The 23,788-nt window shown below is 29.7% G+C and overlaps 1 protein-coding gene across 1 annotated transcript in view; it reads right to left on the reverse strand.

Annotated features, from left to right (window-relative positions):
- Positions 1–214: 214 nt before the first annotated feature.
- Nsun2 (tRNA (cytosine(34)-C(5))-methyltransferase Nsun2) overlaps positions 215–23,788 on the reverse strand; it is a 116,206-nt gene continuing 92,632 nt past the window's right edge. The window contains exons 12-21 of the mRNA XM_085813300.1: positions 22,024–22,225; positions 21,634–21,725; positions 21,531–21,555; positions 18,671–18,763; positions 10,881–11,013; positions 10,710–10,787; positions 10,490–10,628; positions 7,824–7,863; positions 6,148–6,272; positions 215–419 (exon numbers count right to left, since the gene is read on the reverse strand). Of these exons, the coding sequence (XP_085669426.1) occupies positions 238–419; positions 6,148–6,272; positions 7,824–7,863; positions 10,490–10,628; positions 10,710–10,787; positions 10,881–11,013; positions 18,671–18,763; positions 21,531–21,555; positions 21,634–21,725; positions 22,024–22,225 (1,109 nt within the window). The 3' untranslated portion in view covers positions 215–237. The remainder of the gene's footprint in view (positions 420–6,147; positions 6,273–7,823; positions 7,864–10,489; positions 10,629–10,709; positions 10,788–10,880; positions 11,014–18,670; positions 18,764–21,530; positions 21,556–21,633; positions 21,726–22,023; positions 22,226–23,788) is intronic.

The following is a 23,788-nucleotide window of genomic DNA, read 5'->3' on the forward strand; positions in this document are numbered from 1 at the left end:
AAGCAAGCATTTGGCATGACATAAATGCTTATATATACGAAGGTAGTACATATATATATTAAAATAAAATTAACTCAATTATGATATTTTTAAAGGTGTATTCTTGCAAACTTTCTGCAGAAAAATTCCTTGACAATGTAAGCTTGTGAAAAATTTCACTATATACTGATTTATATGAAAGGCACAAAACTGTATGATGTATACATAAATGCAATTAATTTAAATATATTTTATTTATCAACTTTTTGTAGTCAATTGATCATTTATATCAGATACAGGAATGGAATTTATATCAAGTTCCTTGATTTCCGATGGTAAAACTTCTGTATGATCCTCCATAACAGTTATGCCATTTTCATCTTCAGCATCTTTTTCACTGGATTCGTCTTTTAGTTTGAATTTTTTCTTTTCTCGCATTTCTAAAAATACAGATAAATGAGTTTTAATGCAACTAGTTGGGAGGGGGGATTCACATTTCATTCAGCAACAACTCTTATTAGATTTCAATTTTTTTTTATTAATATCAAAAGATACAGTCAAAAGTCGTTAATTCGGACACCCATAATCCGGACCTCAAAGCTACAAACTTTCTGCGCATGCGTCAATAGGCCTTTACACGTGCGCGAAAGACCTTTACGGCTGCAAATACGCGTGTGCGCATTCGCATAATACATTTACGCATGCGCATTTAATGTATAACGGACGGTATAAGCTAAGCTAAAATTATCGTTGCAGATTGCGTTGTTCCTTAATCTTCGAATTGGAGTCACCTTATTATTTTTTGCAGACTGTTAGAGCAATTTTATAAAAATAAGCTTGAAATTTTGATTATGTCAAATAGAATTTCCGATATATATTTACTAATATGTAAAGGATCTACAAAGCGAAAGTATGTTTCGAAATCTATTTATCAATTTCACGCTGCTCTGCGGCGCAGGGGGGGGGATGCTGAGGCGCGCAATGAATCAGAAGTTGATCTGTCACTGTCAGCGCTATCCTTATCTTCAGGGCAGATGTTTTTATTTTATTTGGCTTATAATTCCTTACTAAATATAGTATTTCATCTCCCTGTACTGCGTCTTTGACATGATTTAAATCAAGTTCCTCGTCATTATAATTTGCTTCCGATAGTGAAGAAATTGACACAGAGGTTTTTGAAAACGAAAAAATTTCGATTGACAAATTAGTCGGTATTCTCGACACAGCAATTATAGGACTTGAACAGAGGAACTTTGTAACTAAACAAGAAATTATGTCTGTTTAATAGAATTAAAGAGAAAGTATTATCACATGAAACGAAGCAACTTAAACAACTTACGTTGAAAGAAATGTGTAATAAAGTAAACAAATAAATATTAAGCTTTTTCTTTTTGTAAATTTTGATATCCTTTAGATCATAATTGTTCTTTATTTCATAAATTACGATTCCATATTTTTAATTTTGCAATTTCTGCATGCCATCTTACCATATTTAAACTGATGATCTATAATCCGGAAAAATCGATAATCTGGAATTGCCGTAGTCCCAACGAGTCCGGATTAACAACTTTTGACTGTATTAATTTAAATTCAATGAAATTTTCTCAATTAACAATAACAAGTTGGAATGTAATTTTTATCTTGAAAGAATGTATATTTTTGAATTTTTAGCATAAGTTTCAATTTTTTTATTAAATCATATTTCAGATTGCATTATTTAATAAATTTCTCTGAAAGCAGAAACAAAACAGATTTGAATTTATTTGTAATGAAATTATAAAGATGATTACAAGAATTGCTACATTGTATAGTGAAAATACACATGGAAAAAATTGCAATAATCCATAAAAATGCAGAAACTGTTTAATATTTTCCCCAAAGTCTTTTTTTAATTAAAAAATAATTAGCCCAAAAGGCGTTTAATATTTTCCCAAAGTTTTCAAAACAAACTATGGGAGACTACACTTCTGCGAGAGTGAATACTGGAAGAGCATTTCTTAGATGTGGCACACACTTTGTTGGACAATTTTTTATCAGCCTTTGACGTGGTAGAAAGTTAACCCACAAACAATGTATTTTTGTGTGCTTCACAATGAAAGCCGCCCATTTAGAGCTTGTCAGTGATCTTAGTGCTCAAGTATGTATTGCAGCACTAAAATGATTCATTGGTTGATGAAGAAAGCCAGCTGAAATATTCAGCAATTAAGGATATATAATTGCCATTAAAGAGACTTTTTTTGGGGGGAAGGAGGGGATCTTCATTTAACTACTGTAAATTATAAAAGGGTTTCACTTGAAGTTAAATTTTAATAACTTTGATTAAAAAGTTATCTTTTATTTTTCTTATTTCAAAAATGTTTGCCATGTACTGTTTAATAAAATCATATTTCCCTTTTGACAAATAGTAGATTTTTTCTTGTTACTAAGATATGCATATTAAGTGTTACATTCTTTCTCCTTTCAATTTTTTATTTATTTAAGTAACGTATGTTTGGAAGAATGCACAGTGTAATCTTGATTTCCACGTGTGGATTATCCATATGTGGTGCTGACAAAACATTCACATTTAATGCTATGCATCAGAGTGAGCAAAAAAAAACAATAGATGGTCTAATGATAGCTACATTTTTACCTCCAAATGTTTCCAGTTTAATTAAGCTAATGGCTAAAGGTGTAATATCATCAGTGAAATTAGCTGGTCTTCTCAAAATTCTAGCTGTGAAGATAATGATTCAATGAATTTCTGGTAAAAGGTGACTGTATTGGATGCCATATAGGAAGTAGCAAAAGCTTGGTTGAACATAAAACTTATAACACTAGTTTGAACATGCATAAAGATTCTTCCTAATACAGAAATCAGGGTTTGGTTTATTTGATTATGACAAAGCACTGAGAGCTATCGCCATATGGGAAGGAATGCCTTCATGGAAGAATTTTTAAGGGTAATTGGCTCATATACAAATTACATGTGGGAAAAAACATAAAAACAGCCATGCATTTGGTGGGATTCGAGCCATGCATTTGGTGGAACTTGTTGCAAAGCTGCTTCCGCATCTGCACAGTGGGCTCTTCTTTGCTCTCCTTCATTCTCGGTCTCTTCCCTTGCTTTCTTCACAATTTCGTCATTTGTCAAGCGTTTGAAGCCAGGTTCGTTGACGTCACACTACAACCACTCGTTAATGTTTTCAGCATCGACATTCTCACCACCCGGAACTGTTTTCACCACATCGGCAAGAGTTGCAGTGGGCGTGTCTACATCTTCATTCTCTTCTTCACAACTCAAATGGGTTAGGTTGTTGTTGGCTTCAACATTAGGCATGAGTTTTCTCCATGATTTTATGAGGATTGACGGTTTCACTGAGCCCCATGCAGATGCAATATCATAAATGCTGTCCAAGATTGTGTAGTGTTTCCAAAACTCTTTCAGATAATAACCTTCTTCAATTTTGGTCATTAGCAGCTTGGTTCGGTATGTTTTCTTCATTGTTGCAATGACTCCTTGGTCCATGGGTTGGATTAGCACAGTAACGTTTGGGGGGAGAAACTTTGCAAACATTTGTCTATCAGAAGACTTTAGCATGCTTGTTGCTGGGTGAGAAGGTGCGTTGTCGATCAATAGCACAGCTTTTTCAGGCAGGTTTTCGATTTAGCACTTGAAGAACAAAAATTTTTTTGAACCATCTTGAAAAATGTTTCAGTTCATCCATCCTTTTTTTTTTTTTTTTTTGTTAAAGTAATCAAAGGGCAAATTTTCTATCCTCGTGCCTTTGAAAGATCTCGTTTTTTTTTACTTCGCAATGACAACAAGTCTAAGTTTATGTCCACTGGTAGCATTAATGCAAGACATGATAGTGATCCTTTCCTTGCTGCTTTTATGACCCGCCACTTTACTTTCACTTTCAGATGCTAAATTGCGAGTGGGAAGACATTTTCACAAAAGTCCCGATTAAACGGCATTGTAAATTTGTTCAAAAGATAGTTCTTCTTTTAAAACAAATTCTTCAAATTCATGGTGGAAATCATCGGCTGCTTGTTGGTCACCACTAAATTTCTCCCCATGAAGTCAATTTCTCGAATTCCATGCCGCTGCTTAAAACGAGTCAACCAGCCAGAAGACGCATCAAAATTTCCTTTCAGGCCTAACAACTCAAACAAGGTTTTTGCCTTCACCGCAATGATAAGATCATTTACAGGAGTACCCTCTTTTCGAACTTGAGCTAACCACTCTGTCAATACCGTGTCTAGCTCATCAAAGGTAGAACCCTTCATAGTTTTTCGCGTTTTCATTGCGGAAGCACTGTCCGACATTGAGATGCAAAGTTCATCAGTCTGTCTTTTTGCTTTAGAATGTCACGCGCTGTTGTTTCTGCGATTCCGTAATCCAATTCCATGTGCTGCCTTGTAGCGCCATTTGCGCAATCATCAACACAACCTTCTTTCGTTTTCCTGACATTTTAAATAGATAACAAAAAACACAAAACCAAAAAGCACAAGCACTAAACACAATAAAAGATAAGAAATTAACTCTGACCGGTTCGCAAACACTATCAGGCTTAAACTAACAATGTCGAGTGGGAGAAAGTGGACGTATCAGTAAGATTAAGACGAGAGAGGGCCATGGAGCGGGCACTGTAAGGGTGAGTAAGAAATCACTTACTCATCAGAGGGTAAGGTTCCGAGAAGGCCTGGGATATTTTTGCCATAAATAAGCAAATTTAATGTCTGGCTCAGTTTTGTGAACATCTTTATTTTCTTTGCTTTACGCTTGTGTAAAAAAAAAACCTTTGTGCGGCAGGGCGGATAATTCGCTCCGCGCATAATCCGCACACGGATAATCGGGAGTCTACTGTATTGAAGAATGGTTCACTGAGCCAGGCTTATAATGAGTTATGCGGATATCATTTCAAATGCTACAAGAACACAAAAGGCGGACAGACAGTAGCACTGAAAATACAAGTGAAGAAGATCTACTGACAATTACATTAGTCCTAAGACAGCAATGACTTTTGTTGAAACTTTGTTAATCAAAGGGGGATTTGAATACATTGATAAAATGGCACTTAAAAATATGCAATGAAATTCAAGAAATATTCAGACAGTCTAAAAAAAGTAAAATTATAATTTTTTTAAAGAAAGAAATGCATACAATATATACGAAAATTGATAGTTTGGATTATCTGTGTTTTTCGATTATCCATGACATGCTTACTCTGCATTAGCCCAGATAATCGAGATTACACTGCATTTTCAATTTACACTACTTCCAGAGTCCTAAAGCTTTACATATATTATTTCATAATATATTTACTAAATAATATAAGTCTGCAAAAAATATGAAGGTTTGAAATTTTTGTACTTAAATCTTTTAACTGCTGGCATTTAATCAATTTTTGATTGTATAGCAAAGCCACAGCATTTTGGTTAGTCTTAAATTTATTCAGGAGCTGAATTTTTATCACACAGATTTACACTAAGAAAACTGGAATTCATTCCAAGATTTTAGAATTTTTAAATAAATAATAATTTATTTTGCCTTGAAATATTTTTTAAAAATCTATTATTTAGATATATTTCAAAATTTGCAAAAAGGATATTATGAAAAGTACTTTTAGTACACAGCAGAATATGGTCTGACAGTAAATTAAAAGAAATCTAATAATTGAAAAGATTTAAAATAGTTAATTTAGCTAAGATTACCTTAAAAATTATTTTTGAGATATAGCAGTTTATTAAGTTCAAGGAGAGTAATATAAAATTTAGAAAATTAATTTAATACAAAATTAAAAATCTAATAATTATAAAAAATTTAAACCCATAAATATTCTAAAATGTAGCTTTTTTTAAAAAGAAAATAGCTAAGGTATGATACACTTAAACTTCATTTAAGGATATTTATAAAGGTGGTTAGTGGGGGGAGGGGGCATAACAGAATAAATGAATCCTCTTGTTATCATAAAAACTAGTAAAATCGCATTTAGAACACTACTCTTCATAGTAGTTACAACATACATCATAATTTTGTTATCCAATTTCAGTTTATACCAAGCATTTTAAACAAATATAGACAGAACGGATATATAGGGAAATGATAAGAATTTTGAACAGTACTACTCAATGTATTTAGTCAACTTATATTGTTTTAAGATAAAAATAATAATAAAATTTTACCATATTCAGATACATCAACTCCACATATCCTCAAGTAATGTGCTCGTCCTACTTTTGGTACATAACATCGTAAAGTTTGATTTCCTTTCCATCCACACAACTCAATCTTAAATTCATCTTCAGCTCTGAAATATAAATAAAGTAAAATAGTTTATAATACTTTCAATAATTAAGCAGTGTCATTATAATCTTAGTCTAACCAGAAAAGAATGTACACTATTGCTTTGTAAAACTAAGTAACACTTAAAAAAAATGTCAAATATGAGGGGGAAAAATTCAGTCATCTTGAAATAGGAGAGTATTGCATTACACATTTACTGTGCAGTTTCTCTTGCATGTATGAATCCCCTGAGTGATTCCGTTTTTCTGAGTTTGGGGAAATTGCGGTTTTATGTTTTTATTCTCAAAATTTGGATAAATGGAGCAAACTTCATGCTGCTTCCTTTGACTTAGTATTTCTGTGTTTACATACAGTTCTATAAAATTGATTTCTAGTGTTAATTAAAATCTTGAAAATTGGGCTTGATACCACTTACTTGATAAGTAATACTTTTTATGAATATAATAAATATTTTATGAATACAATGAATTTTGTAAAAATAATATATGTATATATTATTACAAAATTACTTTTAAAATTTCAAACTTTCCAAAAACAATAAGCACTACAAAATGCACAAATTAATAAATAAGAAAATTTAATTAAGTGTAGAAAAACCAACTTACAATTTAATTTATAAAATAAATGCAAATTCTTAAATGATAAAATGAAAAAAACAAAGTAAAAAATTACTCGCTTCTATTTCTAGTAGTAAAAAACCACTACTTCATTAATCTGTGCTCTTTTTAGTACTTACTGTTTTAGAAATTTTTACAATTTTAAAAGTAATTTTGTAATAGTTACTATAATTTAATTAATGCTACATTTGAAATTAATTATAAATTATTAGAATGACTAAATTAACTTTAAACTTGATTATTAATTTAAATTTCTTACTAATCGTATATATATATATAACAAATAATGTGTAAATAGGATTTTCAACACCTATATTCAACACAATTACAGCTCAGATTGTTATCCAATAATTATTTAAAATAGATTATGACTTTAGGCAAATAAACTTTTTTGACATTATAAAACAAAAATTATTGTTTAAGCTTATAATTATAACCTATAAAAATCATTACTGCAAAATAAAAGTGCCCACAACCTTTAACTAAGATTGCCAGTTTGCTATAAATATAAAAAATCAAAATTTAAATGAACAATACAAAATTTAAATATGAAAAATTATATGTAAATATTGATGCAATTATGATATCAAAATCTGTCTGAAATGTTCAGGAGGTGGTCATACTATAATTGTACCAGATGCTGAACAAAGTATCGATTTCTTTATGACCACCTTTTGAAGATTTCCTTTCTCATATTTAAATTTGGTCTTGTTCATTTAAATTTTGATTTTTTACATTTACAGTTAACTGTCACTCTTAGCCAAAACCTATTGACACTCTATTTCACAGTAATGACTGTTTATAGCTTGTAATTGTACATTTAATTAATAATTTTCATTTTATAATTAAAAAAATAAATTGCCTAAAGTCATAATTATATATATCAGTATATTAATTATATAGCAAGAAATCCAAGCAATTATGAAACTAAAACTTACCCTTTATTTCCAGTGTAACACAATACCAGGCATCCTGAATCTAAAAAAATGTATAAAATTTCATAGAGTTTAGACAACATAGCATACAAAACACTGACAAGTGAAAAAGGTACTGACTGACATTAGCTAATATTTTTATCATGATGTTTTGAAATATAATCTAAAAGATTTTACATTACACTAATTTTTATTTCAATATAATAAAATACAAAACATATTTTTTGATAAAATAAAATCAATGAAATTAACTTTTTCTTTAATGAAAGTTCTGAAACTAAACATGTAATCTCATTCTTATTTTTATGATATTTCTGTCAAATGCCATTATAACAAATTTCAAGAGACAGAAAATTTGTTCACTATATTCAATCCTATGCGGAAAAATGGATCATCTCACGGAAGAGTAAAATTTGATCAATGAATTGCACAGAAAGAGTGATTAGCACTGTCATATTTCCCAAAAGATGTTAATAATAGCTTTAATTAAACATATTAAAAGGTAATTACAATTATTATTATATAGATTTACTAAACTCCTCTTTCGTTGTTTTCCAGTTTCATCATTTGTTAACAAATTTACAAAAATTACTTAGCACATACGTCATGGTTTAGACCCGTTCCTCCTGTTACATATTTCCATCTAAAATATGCATTTACAATTATGAATAAGCATCAGCCTTGAATAGAGTGCTTTCTGGCAACTCATTCAAAGAATCAGTTCAAGCTCCTTGTCTCAATGGATCAATGATTCTTTGGTTCAAAGCATAACACAGTAAGATTAAGGCTCTTAAGGTTTTTTCTCATTAATTGTGTGTCTTGGTTTCTTTTAAATTGAAAGCTACAGCAGCCTCACATAGCTTTTTGCTTAGAACATAGAGAAAGGATGGATTGAAGAGAAAAGAACAGTGAGTGTTTCTCTTTATTCTAATACCCTAAACAGGATGAATTTAAGGGTTAGTAATTTTCCAGTGTAGAAGAAGCTCTGAAAAATAAAAACAAACAAATAAATAAATAAAAAAATAATAAATAAATAAAAAAATTCAGTCCAAGACACCAACAAAATGTGTTATATCTGATTTTTATCCATTTGAAATTTTGATATAGCCATTTAAAATAACATTGAATCCATAAGAAATTCGATGGAAACAAAATGTTTGTTTGTTATAAGCCAGGTATTCTATAGTGAGGTTTGACTCTAAATAATTTCTTATCAAGCTTAAAAATCAAACGTAATGCTATTCTTTTTATAATATTTATATAAAAAAGCACGTAATGAAATTACATAAAATACATATATAAACGTACTTTAACTGCCAGTTTCATAAGCATAAAAATCGAAGGATTTTAAAAAAAATATTCGAAAAGTATAATCTGTGAAATCTCTTTATGAAGAGATCTCAGTATTTTATAACTATTACACTGGGAAAAGCACATATCACACACACAAGGAAAAAATAATTTCCGATTATCTGCATCCCAATTTCAATATTTGGTAGAATTACTAAACTTTTGAGCCATATTATTACTTATGTTTTTGATTAAGAGCAAATGCATATACCACACGTTTTATATTAAATTAAACAGTATCTACCAGCTGTAGAACTGAAAATTATCAGCTATATATATTTTGTCCCTCACAAATTTTTTCATTTCTTATAAAATGCTCCTTTTTATTATTATTTATGACACATAAAGATGGCGAAACAAATGTTTTCTGCTAATTCAGAATACTTCGCTACTCTTTTGGGGGGGGGATATGGATAATCAGGGCATAAAAAAAAAAAAAGAAAAAATTAAGTAACTTTTCCTTTTGCTAAAAGTAATTCAGAAGCTTCAAAAGATTTATCTTATTTTTAAATTTTGATATTCAGAAGTCACCAAAATGAAAAGTGTTTTAAAACATGATGGAGAAAAATAAAAATATTTTACACAGAAATTATTTTTATTAAATATAATTTTAATATCACTGTTTTAATGATATTATAATCAATGTCATTACATTTGACAGAAAAAAATTGTAAATTTCCATTGATTTCTTTATTTTTCATACATTGATTTTAAGGTTGCCAAACTTAATGATACATAATAAAAGAATTCATACTGCAAAAAAAGAATTTTTTCCTGGTGTAATAAAGAGAATGAACAATAACCCAGATATCTTTAGTGATAAATCACCAAATTAGTACAATCTTTACAAAATATTGCATGATTCATAAAAAATACTTCTTGTGCATGTGATTGTAAAATGAGAATAGTTTTCATAACAATTACAAAAAAAATTTGAAAAAGTTGGCAGACATGTACTAAAATACATAGATTCTAATTAGAAAATATGAAGAAATTAATGGAGAGCTCAGCAAGCTCTTTTTATAGATTTTCTGAATAATTAACAAAAAATATAGCAACAGTTGATTATATAAAAAAGATCATATCCCCCTCCCCAAGAAATTCTCATTGGAATTAAGAGAAAACTAAAACTATCCAGACAAATAGGAGTCATGTAATTTATAAAATCATGAAATAAATTTAATTTTATGTCCGTTATCTTCCCAGTCAGATATAGAGGGCAAATTTGTTACAAGGTTGTGAAATGTAAGCCATATCTGACTGTTAACTTTATTTCCATATTATCATTAGTTAAACTTAAAAGAAAAGTTTAGATTTACCAGTGTTAGAGAGTTTTTTCTGTGTCTCTTCACTAAATAAAGTATGGGCAGGATACTCATTTGTAAGCAGTAATATAAGATCATCTCTATTGACTTCCATCATCCTGTCTCTCATGAAAGGCAAAATTGTTTGTATGCCCTACAAATAATAAAAATATTTAATATAATGAACAGATAAACATGCAATAGGTAATAAATATTGATAAAGAATCAAATTTACTTCTTGGGTCAATCTAAATATGCATGTAGTATCTTTGTTTTCACTTCTGCAGAAAATACGGATGCCAGTATTTATTATCTGAAATTAAAATAAAAAAATATATATTTATATACATGAGTGAAGAGCAAAATGCTGATTTCTTCTAGGTTCTGTGCATAAACAGATGTTTACCTTTAGATTTTGAGAATTTTCTTCAATAATGTTCTTCACCAAACTTGAAGTGAAATATAAATTTCGTTTTTTCCCTTCTCTACACCTGCTGAGAAGCTGTGCAGCAGGAAAATCCTCTAATTTGTAAAAATCTCTGAAAAAGGCACATTTCAAAATTCATATACTATATTGATAGTTAAAGAAATTCATTAGTAGAGTTAATATTTACCTTTTTTATTTCCTGATTATGAATACATTATATAGGTTTCGTACACACTTCTGAACAGGGAAATTAAGTACTTTTAAGAACCATCAATGAAAACAATTAAGGACCCACCAAGCAAATAAGAACTCAATAAACTAAAGCAATTATTTTTACCTGAACTTTACTTTTGTAATTTGTAAAAATAAAATAAATTTGTAAGTAGGATATATTATTATGAAACATAATCTAATATTTAACTTAATTACAAAACTAATTCAAGAATAAAATTAATTTCACAAATTGTTTCAAGTAATTAGCAATAAATTACAGAAAGTTATCAAAATATTTATATTTTACACTTACAAAAGTTTCACATATTTTAAAGAAGATTAGTGGCTTTTTATTTAAATTGTACTAAGAAGTAACTTTATATTGATTTGTTCTTTTATGCCTCATTTCATCACGTATTCGCTCAGTCCAGATACATATGCAAATTTTATGTTAATTGGCATAAGTTAAACTGTGAAGTAAAATAATAATCAGCATGACCCCTAACAGAAGCTTGGCCGTTGCCACTGCAATTGCTTGCTTAGAGACAGAAAGCCACTGATCAGAATGTTAGTTAACAGCAAATGTTTGTAAGTGTTTATAGTTGCACTTTAACACACTTAGTATCATAGCTTCTTGCAGATTTTCTGAAGTTGTAACCCAGTTAATATAATATACATTATTTAATATATAAAGTTCCAATACCAGAGGTGAGAAGTTTTGTATAACTTTAAATCTTATCAGCCATAAGGAATAAATTTTTATGCTAAGTTTTACATTTTTGTGTTGTATCCTGCATGCATATTAAGGAGATGACTAACTCACCTTAGCATGTAGAGATAACTTCTAAGGGTGGGCAGTTAATTACTCTTAGTTATAACCTGATTTACAGGTTACAATTACAATCCCCCCTCTCAATTTCTAAAAAATATCTATTAAAAAGCACTAAGAACATTTTATAGCAGTTATAACTTACAATGGAGATGCTAAAATGATATTAGTATAACTACAAAAAATTTATGTTTGATAACAACAAAAAACAAAATGTTTAAGTGTCTTTTTTTAAGCTTGAAAATGTTCCAGATATTTTACCTAATTTACATACATTTCCAAGTTTGTTTAAATAAATGAATCAATGTTCTCACTAATCTCCTTCATCTCCTAATTTATTAACATTTCAACAATGTACCTTTGAAGAATAATTTTCTATCCCTTTATAAAACCAATTTCTTTTTCAATGAATTTCTTCTTCATTTTAGATATTCCATGTTTCAATAAAGATTGTTTTTATTCTAAAGAGCTGCTTGTACTTAAAATGCATAGAAGAAACTACTAATTTTATTTCTTTAGTAATATGAGTATTGATAATAAATATGAAATGATATAAGATCAAGACCAGTATCAGAGTCAGTGTGACATAATTTTTAGGATTTAGAGAAGCACCGAGTGACAAAATTTAGGGAAGGCACTGAGGTATATACTGAGATATATATGTTGAAACTTTTAATAATAATTATTTTATAATTAACTGTCGGTTTTCAGTTTCTTTGCTTTCTTTGATGCTTGTGTCTAATGGAAAGATAAGAAAATAAAAGGAAGATAAACATATTAAAGATTCCTGGGATCAAAAGTAGAAAATTCAAATAATCTTTTCACTGTTCTTCCAAAACTTCTCCAAAAGTAAAGTAATTAATCACAAATTTCCACATCTGTTATAAGTTAATAACCACACAGACACTTTCATTACATCACATTTTTCTGGAAATTGTAAGTCTATAAATCTTGCCCTTAGACCTTCCCAAATGGGAGGTCTGAAATCCAAAAGAAAAATTATCCCTATGAATTCTGTAAGAGCAAAAAGGCAAAAGATTTTGGGGGGGGGAATTCAGGAAAGAGAAGTGTAAAGTGAATTTTAAAGAGGAAACTAATACACATCTTAATATCCTGAAATAATTACGCGGGGAAAAAAACTCTTAACATGAAAAATGTATTTAAAAAAGTCAAATGATATTAATTTTGAAATAATTACAGTAGCATTTATATTTTGTTTTCTAAGACATGTTTCAGAAACCATGCTTTATAACATTTACTTATTTTTCAGAATAAAATATTTCTAAGTCACTAAAATAGAAGTAATGAGATATTAAAATATGGCAGGAGAAAATATAAATTTTTAGTTTAATGGTATTTTGTTACTATAATTTTCATTTGTTATCATTATTTTTAAGATATTTATCAGCATTGTAATGTTTCTGAAAAAAATTGTCAAAATCTCGCAAATCTCTAAATACAAACTGATTTTGAAAGCGCCAAAATGTTGATAAGTAACCAAATTTGGTGCTGCGTAATAAAAGAACTCATATCTCAAAAAGGGAAAAGTTGTTTTTGATGTAATATTTTATGAACTCTTCATTTGCAAAAAAAGAATTACTTTGAAATGTTTATGTTTTTTATGTTTTTATCTAAGCAGAGCCTCGTATATAAAACTCGGGCATCTCCCATTTATATCAAGTAGCAGCAAAGAATCAAATCTTAACCCGTCAAATACATATCTGTCAATGTATTGGCAAAAAATACTCCTCCAAAATGTTAATTCACACTCAAAATGGCAGTCATAAAAAACAGACAGAAATGTCAGATGAGAAAAATTATGGATCTTTTGTCAGTTTTGACCGGAATTAAGGACTTTTAAGGATCACATGACGCCTGTTATATTTATAAAATTATTTTTTTACTAATTTTATTTAGTTTGGTAATATGAAATAAAAGTTAAAAATATTTGGAACTCTTTTTCAAATTTGGACATTTTTCAAATTATGATATTAAATATAATGAATGCAATCACTATTTATTCCCCCCCCCCCCGTATGTTATCACATTATTTTTTGGCAAAGAAAGATAATAAGTTTAAAATTAAGCAAAGAACCTCAGTTGGGAATAGATTTTTTTTTTTAATTTACAGCAAGCTAAGGTTGCTCTTTTGCCTAACTTTAAATTTTACATTGACATATTTCTCTTCTATTAGATGTAATACGAGTTTGTGCATATTACACTGGTAAATTGCTAAGGACGGGTGACAGTAGAAACCACAAAATCGAAGGCAGGAAAATGTGGAAATTAGCTTAAGTGCAGGATACAGTAAGATCTGTTCTGCGTATGCAAATTTTGGATTGTCGAAATTGTTCATCATTGATAGCGCTGATAAGGGATTTAGGATTTGATGCATATTCACTGTTATTGTTCAAAAGCAAAATTTAACAGGAAAACATAGATTGACAATCTTTCAATTTTCGATATGTCTTTCCAACATCACTTAGATGATTTTATGTGTGGCCATGTTATTGGCAAGTTTGATGAAGGGCAAAAAATAACAGATTACTGTCAGGAAGTTCAACATCAGCCATAGTGTTGTTTCAAGGCTTTGGAAATCATTTCAAACATATGAAATGTGCAGCAAACATCACAGAGGAGGTCATGTTCCGAGTATGATGCCTGCAGAAGATAGGTATATAGTGCTATCAACAAAAAGGGAAGTAGCAAATCAGTTACTTGCTGTTACTGGCAAGCGAATCTTCCAAAAACTGTAGCCAGATGTTTGTCAAGAAGGACTATACCTCTATCGTGCTGTTATGTGCATTCATTTGTCTAGATCAGTGCTCCGCAACCTTTTCTCACCTGCGACGCACAAAAAATCTTTCTGGAATTTCATGGCACACCAAAGAGTTCTGAGTTATCAAGGAAGTGCCGAAAAAATTCAAATGCTGACACACAATCACACACACAACCACACAACAGTGAAATATATAAAAACATTTAAAATAGAATAGGAAATAGGAAAACAAATGTCATTGTGTATTAAATACATGATAAAAAATTGCAAAATGTCAAATACATGTATTTGATTGCGGCACACCTATATCCTACTCATGGCACACCTGTTGTGGAGCACTTGGCTAGATGTTACCATTCCTCCCGTTTGCAATGGTGTCATCAGCATTGCAGTTGGAGGGAAGACTATTATGCTTATGTACTATTCTCAGATGAAAGTAGGTTCAGTCTCTCATCTAATTGTGGATGACAACTGATGTGGCATGCAAGGCCGTACTTACGTATAAGATTTACACAAGCTATAGCTTAGGGCCCCCACTTTCTTTCCTAAGCTATAGCTTAGAGCCCCCCAAATCAACCCTCTCAGCGTTACGACCGGAAAATTCTGTACAGAAGGTTGCCTTCCACATTCATTATACATGAAAATTTCTGCTAGCTTTTAATGGATCCGATTTCAGTTTGGATGTATAATGGAAGAAAAGGAATCAAGGTACAAAATGAAAGAGTCATTTTTTAATTAAAATCAAGAAAATATCACTTATTCGTGACATTTTGAGGAACTTTGAAATTTCAGGGCTAAACCTGTAACACTCAGAGGGTTAAAATATAGTATAAATAGTATAAAAATATATTATAATAGACTTATAAAGGGCCCCTATATCTCAAATAGTTTAGGGCCTTATCAAGTCTAAATTTGGCTAAATTAGTTTAGGGCCTTATCAAGTCTAAATTTGGTGGCATGAGAGTATATATAGAGTATATATAGAGTCCAGTCAACATACAGGAAAGGGGCCAATATCCTACATGTAATGTCATGGTATGGGCTGTGATCATGATCAACAGCCATATTTCACTCTATGTGCTTTCATCTGGGACTGTGAAGGTGAGTTCAGATGTGGGCGTAAAGCGCATAGAGGCATAGTCATAAGGGCATAAAATAGGGGAGAACGAGGTGTAAGCAGTGGCCAGTGAGAGACGCTAAATTTGCGCATGCGTGGAATGTCTACAACTTTCCCGCGCTGTTCTCCCGCTCGATTGATTTCCCGCGTTCGCTCTGCTTGTTTTTTTCATTGTGTCATGGTTTTTTCAGCTCGCCACAAAATTTTACTGGCTCAACAGAATGATCTTTTATCTGCCCTTCTAATTAGCCAAGAGGCAACGAAGGAAGGTAAATAACGAAAAAGAACGAAATGGTCAAGATATATTTTTTTGAAAGACCAATACTTGGTTGGCACATATATTTCTGTGCAAAGCACTATGGAATATTTCTGCATTGTACTGTAGTACACTCTCCATACTATAAACATGCACATGCATATTTATATATATAAAACCTTCTTCAATTTTTATATATAATTTCTCTTGGGAAAAATACGATATTCTAAATATGCCTAGTTAAAAAAAAAATCTTGAGGATAACTAACAGATAGCCTGTATATAATATTTTTCCATTTTGCAGGTGTGAAAGCAGTTAAGCTAAAAACAGTACTTACCATACATTATTATTATTATTATTATTTTTAAATTTTCAATCAAAAGGAACATGTTTCTGTGACAGTGAAACACGTGTGCTTAGCACTCCTTATTCACTGTCCCTGTCGATCACTATAGTAGTTTGCTGCACTACCAGTATCAATTATCACTAGTAATAGTATCCCACAACTGGTCACAATGACCAGCAACTACAACTAGTACAATACTAGGAAATGTTCACCCAACAATGTATTTTATGCTCAATCATAAAATACATTTTGCTGTGTTGCCAGCTGTTTGTATACACCTATTTAATAATTTGCATGTATAAGCCGCACCCCTGAATTTAATTTCAACATATGCTGTCATTTCTATTTACGACCAAATCTCAAAAGTAATTTCACATTGACAAATTTTAGGTACCCAAGTCTTCAAATACATCAAAATTATAAACATTCATACGTTATCGAGGAATTTCTACCAGAGAAATAGCATGAATTTAATGATCAAAATTCCATTCAAATGATAGTAATAAAGAGTGGATAATAATAATAAATACTATTCATTAAATTATAGTCTATGTTACGAATTATGTGTGCTATTCAGTTTCATTAAAAGTAAATTCCTTTCATGGAGAATGTAATTAAAAAACAGAACAGAACTTCAACAGGAGACAAAACTGTCTAGACTCTTGATTATTTTAAGGATATTTTACTACATCTTTTCCTTCTTGGAATTCATAAGAGCATTTTCTCAAAAGATTAATCTTTAATTACTTATACAAAGCTTACACCATTGAATTGACTATTGTGACTATTCTTAAATAAGTGAAAATAATTTTTTCTTTTTTCTTTAAAGTAATATTTTTACTATTAAAAAAAAAAAAAAAAAAAAAAAAAGCAGATTCTTGATATTGATTTCATGTTTTAGTAAAATTAATTCATGAAGTTTGTTTGGAAAGAAAATCAGCATTTGAAGCAAATAGCAATACAATATTTCCAGCTTTTTCAATAAATTTATTCTTAAATACAAAAATAATTAAACAGGAAATTATAGACAGAAAGAAAATAATAATAATTTACACAAAAAAATAAAATTTTTGCAATCATGCATTTTTTAAAGAATTTTCATAATAAAATGGAAAATATTGGATGGGATCAATCATCTACAGGATCGTACACAGCGTGAATAATCCTGAGCTTAACTTTCGCTTTACGAGTTTCATCCATATTTTTCAATATAAATTGAAAACTCATTAAAAATGCATTAAAAACTCATTAAAAAATGCATGTCATCATCGTAGATTTCTTGCGAGATCAACTCTTTATTTCGTTCGGATACGATTACAACTCATTCGGATACGATGTGTTCCATATATATATATATATATTCTTTTTTTATATATATATTTTATATATATATATATATATATATATATATATATATATATATAAATAAAAAAAAAAAATAAAAAAAAAAGCCGCCTTCGTTGTGACAGCAAAATTGTCTAAAGAAAGCCGCTTCGTTTTAGCTTCGATCTGATTGGTCGACGCTTATCCCAAACTCGGCGTAAAGTTAAAAACTTTGAACCCTATGCCACGAGCCCTAAACCAGATTCTGTGACGTAGCAGAGACTGGTTGCCTTGGCAACGGAGCTCGGCTTTAACCACTTATGCCCTTTACGCCCTCATCTGAACGGGGCCTGAGTGGCCAATGATTCATTAATGATGTTCTGCTGCCTCATGTTTGTATGTTCTGTGGTGCTGTCTGTGATAAATTTGTTTTAATGAATGGCAATGCAATGCACCATTGAACAATCTACTGTCTAGGAGTATCTAGAAAGCATGCATAAATTACCCCAACAGCTGATGGATAATGTTGTGCAAAGCTTGATATGATGTGTGGAATCTTGCATCGCTCTCCATGGTGGCCATATTCCGTATTCACCAGAATGCCCGTGGATGGTAATCACACTTTTTTCTTTCACTTTTAAGTGTTCAGCACAAAATGACCATTTTGTCCCTTCAACACTTTTCATAGCCTTCTAGATTTCAGAGAGCAATACATTATCTTTGTTGTTATATTCTAGTATTCTGGCATACTTTTACTTCACTTGCAATCACACTTTTTTTTTTTTTTTTTTTATGTATTATATAGCCATTTGTGATCAGTTCTCAGCAATTGTTCATCAGTGTACATATATATGTGTGTAAAGAAAGAGACAGAATATATGAAAAAAAAAATGCTTAAAACATACCTTATTTTAGGCCAGATTTCTTCAGTGTCTTCTAAAAAAACAAATGGATCTTCTTTGTATCCCCATATTTTTCTTTTTTTGGGAGGAGGGCTCCTATTTAAGTTAAAAGATTATAATTTATTCACAAAGCTCTTAAAGAACTATTAGATGCAAGATATTAGCATTTCTACAGAATTCTATTCATAGAAATGCCTCAAAATTAATATTACCGACTTTAGATAAGTATGTTGAGTTTACTAAAGCAATCATTAATTGACATATTTAATTTATATTTAAAAGTACATAAATGTAATATGTACTACGTGCTTCATATAAAAATGGCATCTATCCATCTGAAGAACTTCATCATAATTTTCTTTTACCTTTATTATATAAAGAAATTTGAGATATAAAAATACTACAACTGATAACAATGACATAATGAAAACATTAGTTATTATCATGTATCTTCTTCATTTGTAAGTGAGGGCATTCCGTGGAATATTAATATCTACAACTGATATTACGTTAATAATGCAATGAAAATAATACACATCACCATGCACAATTCACTTAAAAGAATTAAAATTATTTCAAATTTTCTTTCACTTTGTAAATTTTCTCAGAAAATTATTACATGATATGATTATTTTTATTTTAAATTATTGTAAGTTATTTAATGATTAACTAAATGTGCTGGAATTATTTGCAAGAAATGTCAGTCTTAAGAATTAAGTAGAATTAGGCAAAGCACGAATGTAGATTACCATTAATACATTATCGATTTCAAGGGCGAACAGGTATACATCAGTCTTTATCAGAAGGAAGGAAAATTGCAATGAAGGACTTATGACACGGTGGTCATCAAGCATACAACCGCTGGGGTTTTTGGCTGACTGATGATATTTTGTCGGAATACCATATAAGAATACAGTTTATCCGGCTCAATAAACATTATGCCAATAGGGCTCAATCACACAAATCTATCTTAACAGTTAAAACGCACAAAGGAAGTAAGAAGTCTAGGATGAGGATAACCAGCATCCCAAGGGGCAAAAACTTAAGAGCCAAAAGTGCAAAACCCTGACTGTGGCGAGGGTGAGCGTTATTCACTCATAAATAAACAGTAACAGAAGAAAAAGTGTCAGACATAAAATGACAGAAGGAAAAATATTTATTCTTTCTCAATACTGATTAAATTCTAAATACTTAGTTAGATACTAGCTTTCCTTAATCTTATTTGGCAGAAGAAAACTTTTGTGACAGTTTACATAAATATTTTATATAAATATTTTATATAAACAGTATATTAAACATGGAAAAGCAATAAATTTTAATACAAAGCTTGCTTGGGATCACATTTTATTATTTGTCAAAGTTATGGGTGCCCAAAATATTCTTTAATAAACCTTGAATATTCCTCCCATCTTTCAATTGGCCAATGGAAGTTTGAATGGAATTATAATATTTTGTTGTGCATGTTGTCATGCTGTACACATGTAATAGCTAGCAAATGAATGAAAACATAATTTATTATGTTACCTAGTATGAAAAGTAGTATGAATAATTAAAAGATAAATGGTTAAAATCCTGCTCAGAGCACGATTATTTTCTCATGTTTTCTGGTTGGAAATGTCTAATGGAGTGTACAGGTTGGAAGGCGAACTCAGGCTGCTTCTCTAATTGTCCTTCCCTTTTTCAATAATAAATGAAAAATTTTTAAGCTTCATTTAGGGAGAGAAACAATTTTACTACATGAATATTAGTATAGAGGTACATCAGAAGTTTGCTTGCTTAAAAATTTTTCTAGCTGTAATCATTTTTAAAATGTTAAGAATGTGAGAGAAATTCCCTGCCTCTGAAGATTTTTTTTTTTTTAAACAGCAGATAAGTTCAGTATAAAAGAAAAAAATATCTCGCATGAAAGCTGCATATCCTGCTTTCTGAATATTTGATGGTTATTTATAAAGTAAGATTTCTGTAAATAATTTCCAAACTATCATTGGTTTGGAAATTTTCAGTCCAAAATAGGAAATTTGCTAATGCTGAAGAAATTCTTCGAGACCCACAGAAAATTTGTCATGTACACTCCCCCTCCCCATCTAATTTTTCTAAGTTAGTAGATATCACTAATATAAAGTAATTCCTAAAATCACCTTATCATTAAATAATTTTCTTCAAAATTAAATTTTCCAGTTCTATCTGCAATAGTTTGTTTTTATTCGACTAATTTAACTTTGATTGATTTGTGTAACATTTCATTTCACTTAATCTGATCTCCATTAAATACACTAGATAGATAGTACTGTCTTTAAATACCCTTGATTGGTTGTACCAGTTACCGTAACACAGTTTTTAAATTGAGACTTAACTAAGCAATATTAATAGGCAAAGAGAATATGAGACAAAATGCCAGTGTCTGATTTTTTTTAAATCTAGAATTAAAAAATATGTAAAATTTTACACATTTTAAGTAGATTGATCATTAAGAAAAAGCAGGAAAAATTTTCAGGTAAAGTGAATGTAAATGATAATATATCATTTTCAATAGCAAAATCTGTAAATTTAAAAAAAGGAATGCCATAATAGGAACAGCAATTCTTTTTCAGGCAAATTCAGAATGGCGATTGCATTTTTTTTTTTTTTTTTTTTAAGAAATATATATTGGGATATTTTAGTTATTTACCCAGTTTTTTTATAATATACTAAAAAATGAATAATAATAGCCTTAAAAAGTCTGAAGAACCAAAGTGGAAATTTCCTAAAAGTACTGAATTCTTTGCAACATATCATGGAATTATAATTCACATTATTCTTATAATAAATTTCTAAATATTTTTACTTATTTAACTTAATGAGGTAAAAAAAAAAAATAACATACCTATCTCTATTCTGCTTTACATCATCTAAAAAAAATGATGCCATATTTAGAAAGAGGAATATAAAAAGACTAATGAATTTTCTCAAAAATGAAGTTAAATTACCTGATGTCTTTTCCCAAGGCAGCTTATTAGTCTTCTGAATGACAGCAACAAAAAAACCTCCAGTATCTTGATGATGAGGTAAGACACGCAAGCTTTAAAAAAATTAATTAATAAATAAAAAAAATGAAACCTTTTCCCTGAGAGAAGAGGAAAAATAGTTTTTACTATTCATATATTTATATTCGTAATAAGTTAATTTTTAAGTTGACCCATAAAGATCATATTTTTTATGCTACAAGTAAAGAATATTTATATCAATCAAACATACACAGCAGAGAAATATATATTAAAAAGTCTAAAACCTATTTGTTAAGAAATTAAAATTTTTCTTTTATAACAAAATTATTTCACAATAAATTCAGAATTCAGATTAGAAACTGTACAACATACCACCGCTCTAAATGCAAATCCTGTAGAACTTCACTGCAAGAAGGAAACATATGAGGCCTAATATGAGTTAGATTTTTCTCCGGAACTTCTTCAAACTTCTCAAAAAATTCCAATTCCTTGTTTGCCACCTTCCAGTAAGAAAGACCAGGACAAGTTTTTAAACCTTGTAAAGATGAACCAACATCGAGCAATTCAGCTGTTCCTAAATTATAGAAAATTTATATGAAAATAAAAATATAACATACATATACACATATTTCAAGTTAAGGTAGTAAAAATAGATAAAAGTAAAAAAAATTACAATTGAAAACATCTCTAATGAAAATATATGCATCCATATTATTTCACAAATAAGAGGTTGAAGCTCGAATGACAGTTGGAAATGACTGAGATGTAAAATAGGTCTTTTCTAGCTAATACATGCAATTTAGTTGCTATAATAAACAAGCATTTTCAAATAATATAAATAACAAATTGTATGTTATTTGAAAATATCTGTAAAAGCTTAAAACATCTTGTGTGAAAAAAGAGATAGGTACTCAACACTACAGCAAAATAGAAAGGGATACACATCTTTAGAAATACTGTACAGCATAGAAAATAAGTTTACGTTTAAGTACTTAAGATTTCTGAATACATGAACAACAGAACAAGCATCTGAAAGATGGTGATTTACTGATATCAGAATTAAGCCTAATTTTTTCCACAAAAAGAAAAATTATACATTTAAAAAGATTTGATGTTGGAGGTTTGCTACATAATTTGCTTTAACCTTTTATGCCATTTCTACATGAAATTATCTCTCTCTATTTTGCTTTGCAAATATTTATTTGTGAGAGTTCTCTACCTATTTCCTAAATTGTCAACATTATAGGCTAAGTCATATTATCAGTCAATGTTTCCAGAATAATTATCACTTTTCATCAATTTTTAAGTTACAACATGTTAACTTGAGCATTTCTGCAACATTTTTAATCCATACTTAAATTCTAATTCTTCTATAGCACAGTTTTCAACCTATTTTAATCCATGTACCTCTTTCACTATTACTCTAAACTCATTCTCCCTACAGTCCAAAAGTTTAAAAAAAATATTACTTTATTTAGCTTTAAATTATTTATAGCATGTTTTATAAATTAAACAACAAAAAGTAAAGAAAATTTTCATAAATGTCAAAGGTTGAATAAAAGTAATTTTTTATGTTCATAAATTAAAATTTAATAATTAACAGCTAAATAAAAGGCTGAGGGAATTTGTCCTTGGTTGAAAACAAAACTATTGTTTTAGTACCACTTCATGGATATTTTCAAATGATTTCCTGCATTGACAGCATCAAAATTGCTTTTCCTGATGTCAGAATTTTGATTTCAGCACAAAATGCAGAAAGGAATCTGCAACAGTTTTTAATAACTGAGTGTGCTTTAATTTTAAATGCAGAATTTAAGCCTTAATTTTCATATCTGAACTACATGCTTCAATCATTTCTTTAAAACAAGCAGTTTGTAAAATTCTACACAAATACTTAGTGAGAACACAATGAATGCAACAAGCACTCATCTTTCCTAATTCTGGAGCAGAAGACACATATTTACATATGCTATTGAAACATGTTTTGTTACCCTACACATCAAGTTGATTAAAAAAAAAAAAAAAGAAAAGAAAGAGATTTTTACAAAATATTACAATTTCCCATTTAATTAAATGGTAACCAGATCAATATTTCTGACATTATTCAATTTTTAAACTGCGAAAGCAAGTTGTAAAT

This window comes from Stegodyphus dumicola, chromosome 3 (assembly GCF_044657685.1).
Source record: "Stegodyphus dumicola isolate Sdum_Otavi_A_Nest chromosome 3, ASM4465768v1".
NCBI classification, from domain to species: Eukaryota; Metazoa; Arthropoda; class Arachnida; order Araneae; family Eresidae; genus Stegodyphus; species Stegodyphus dumicola.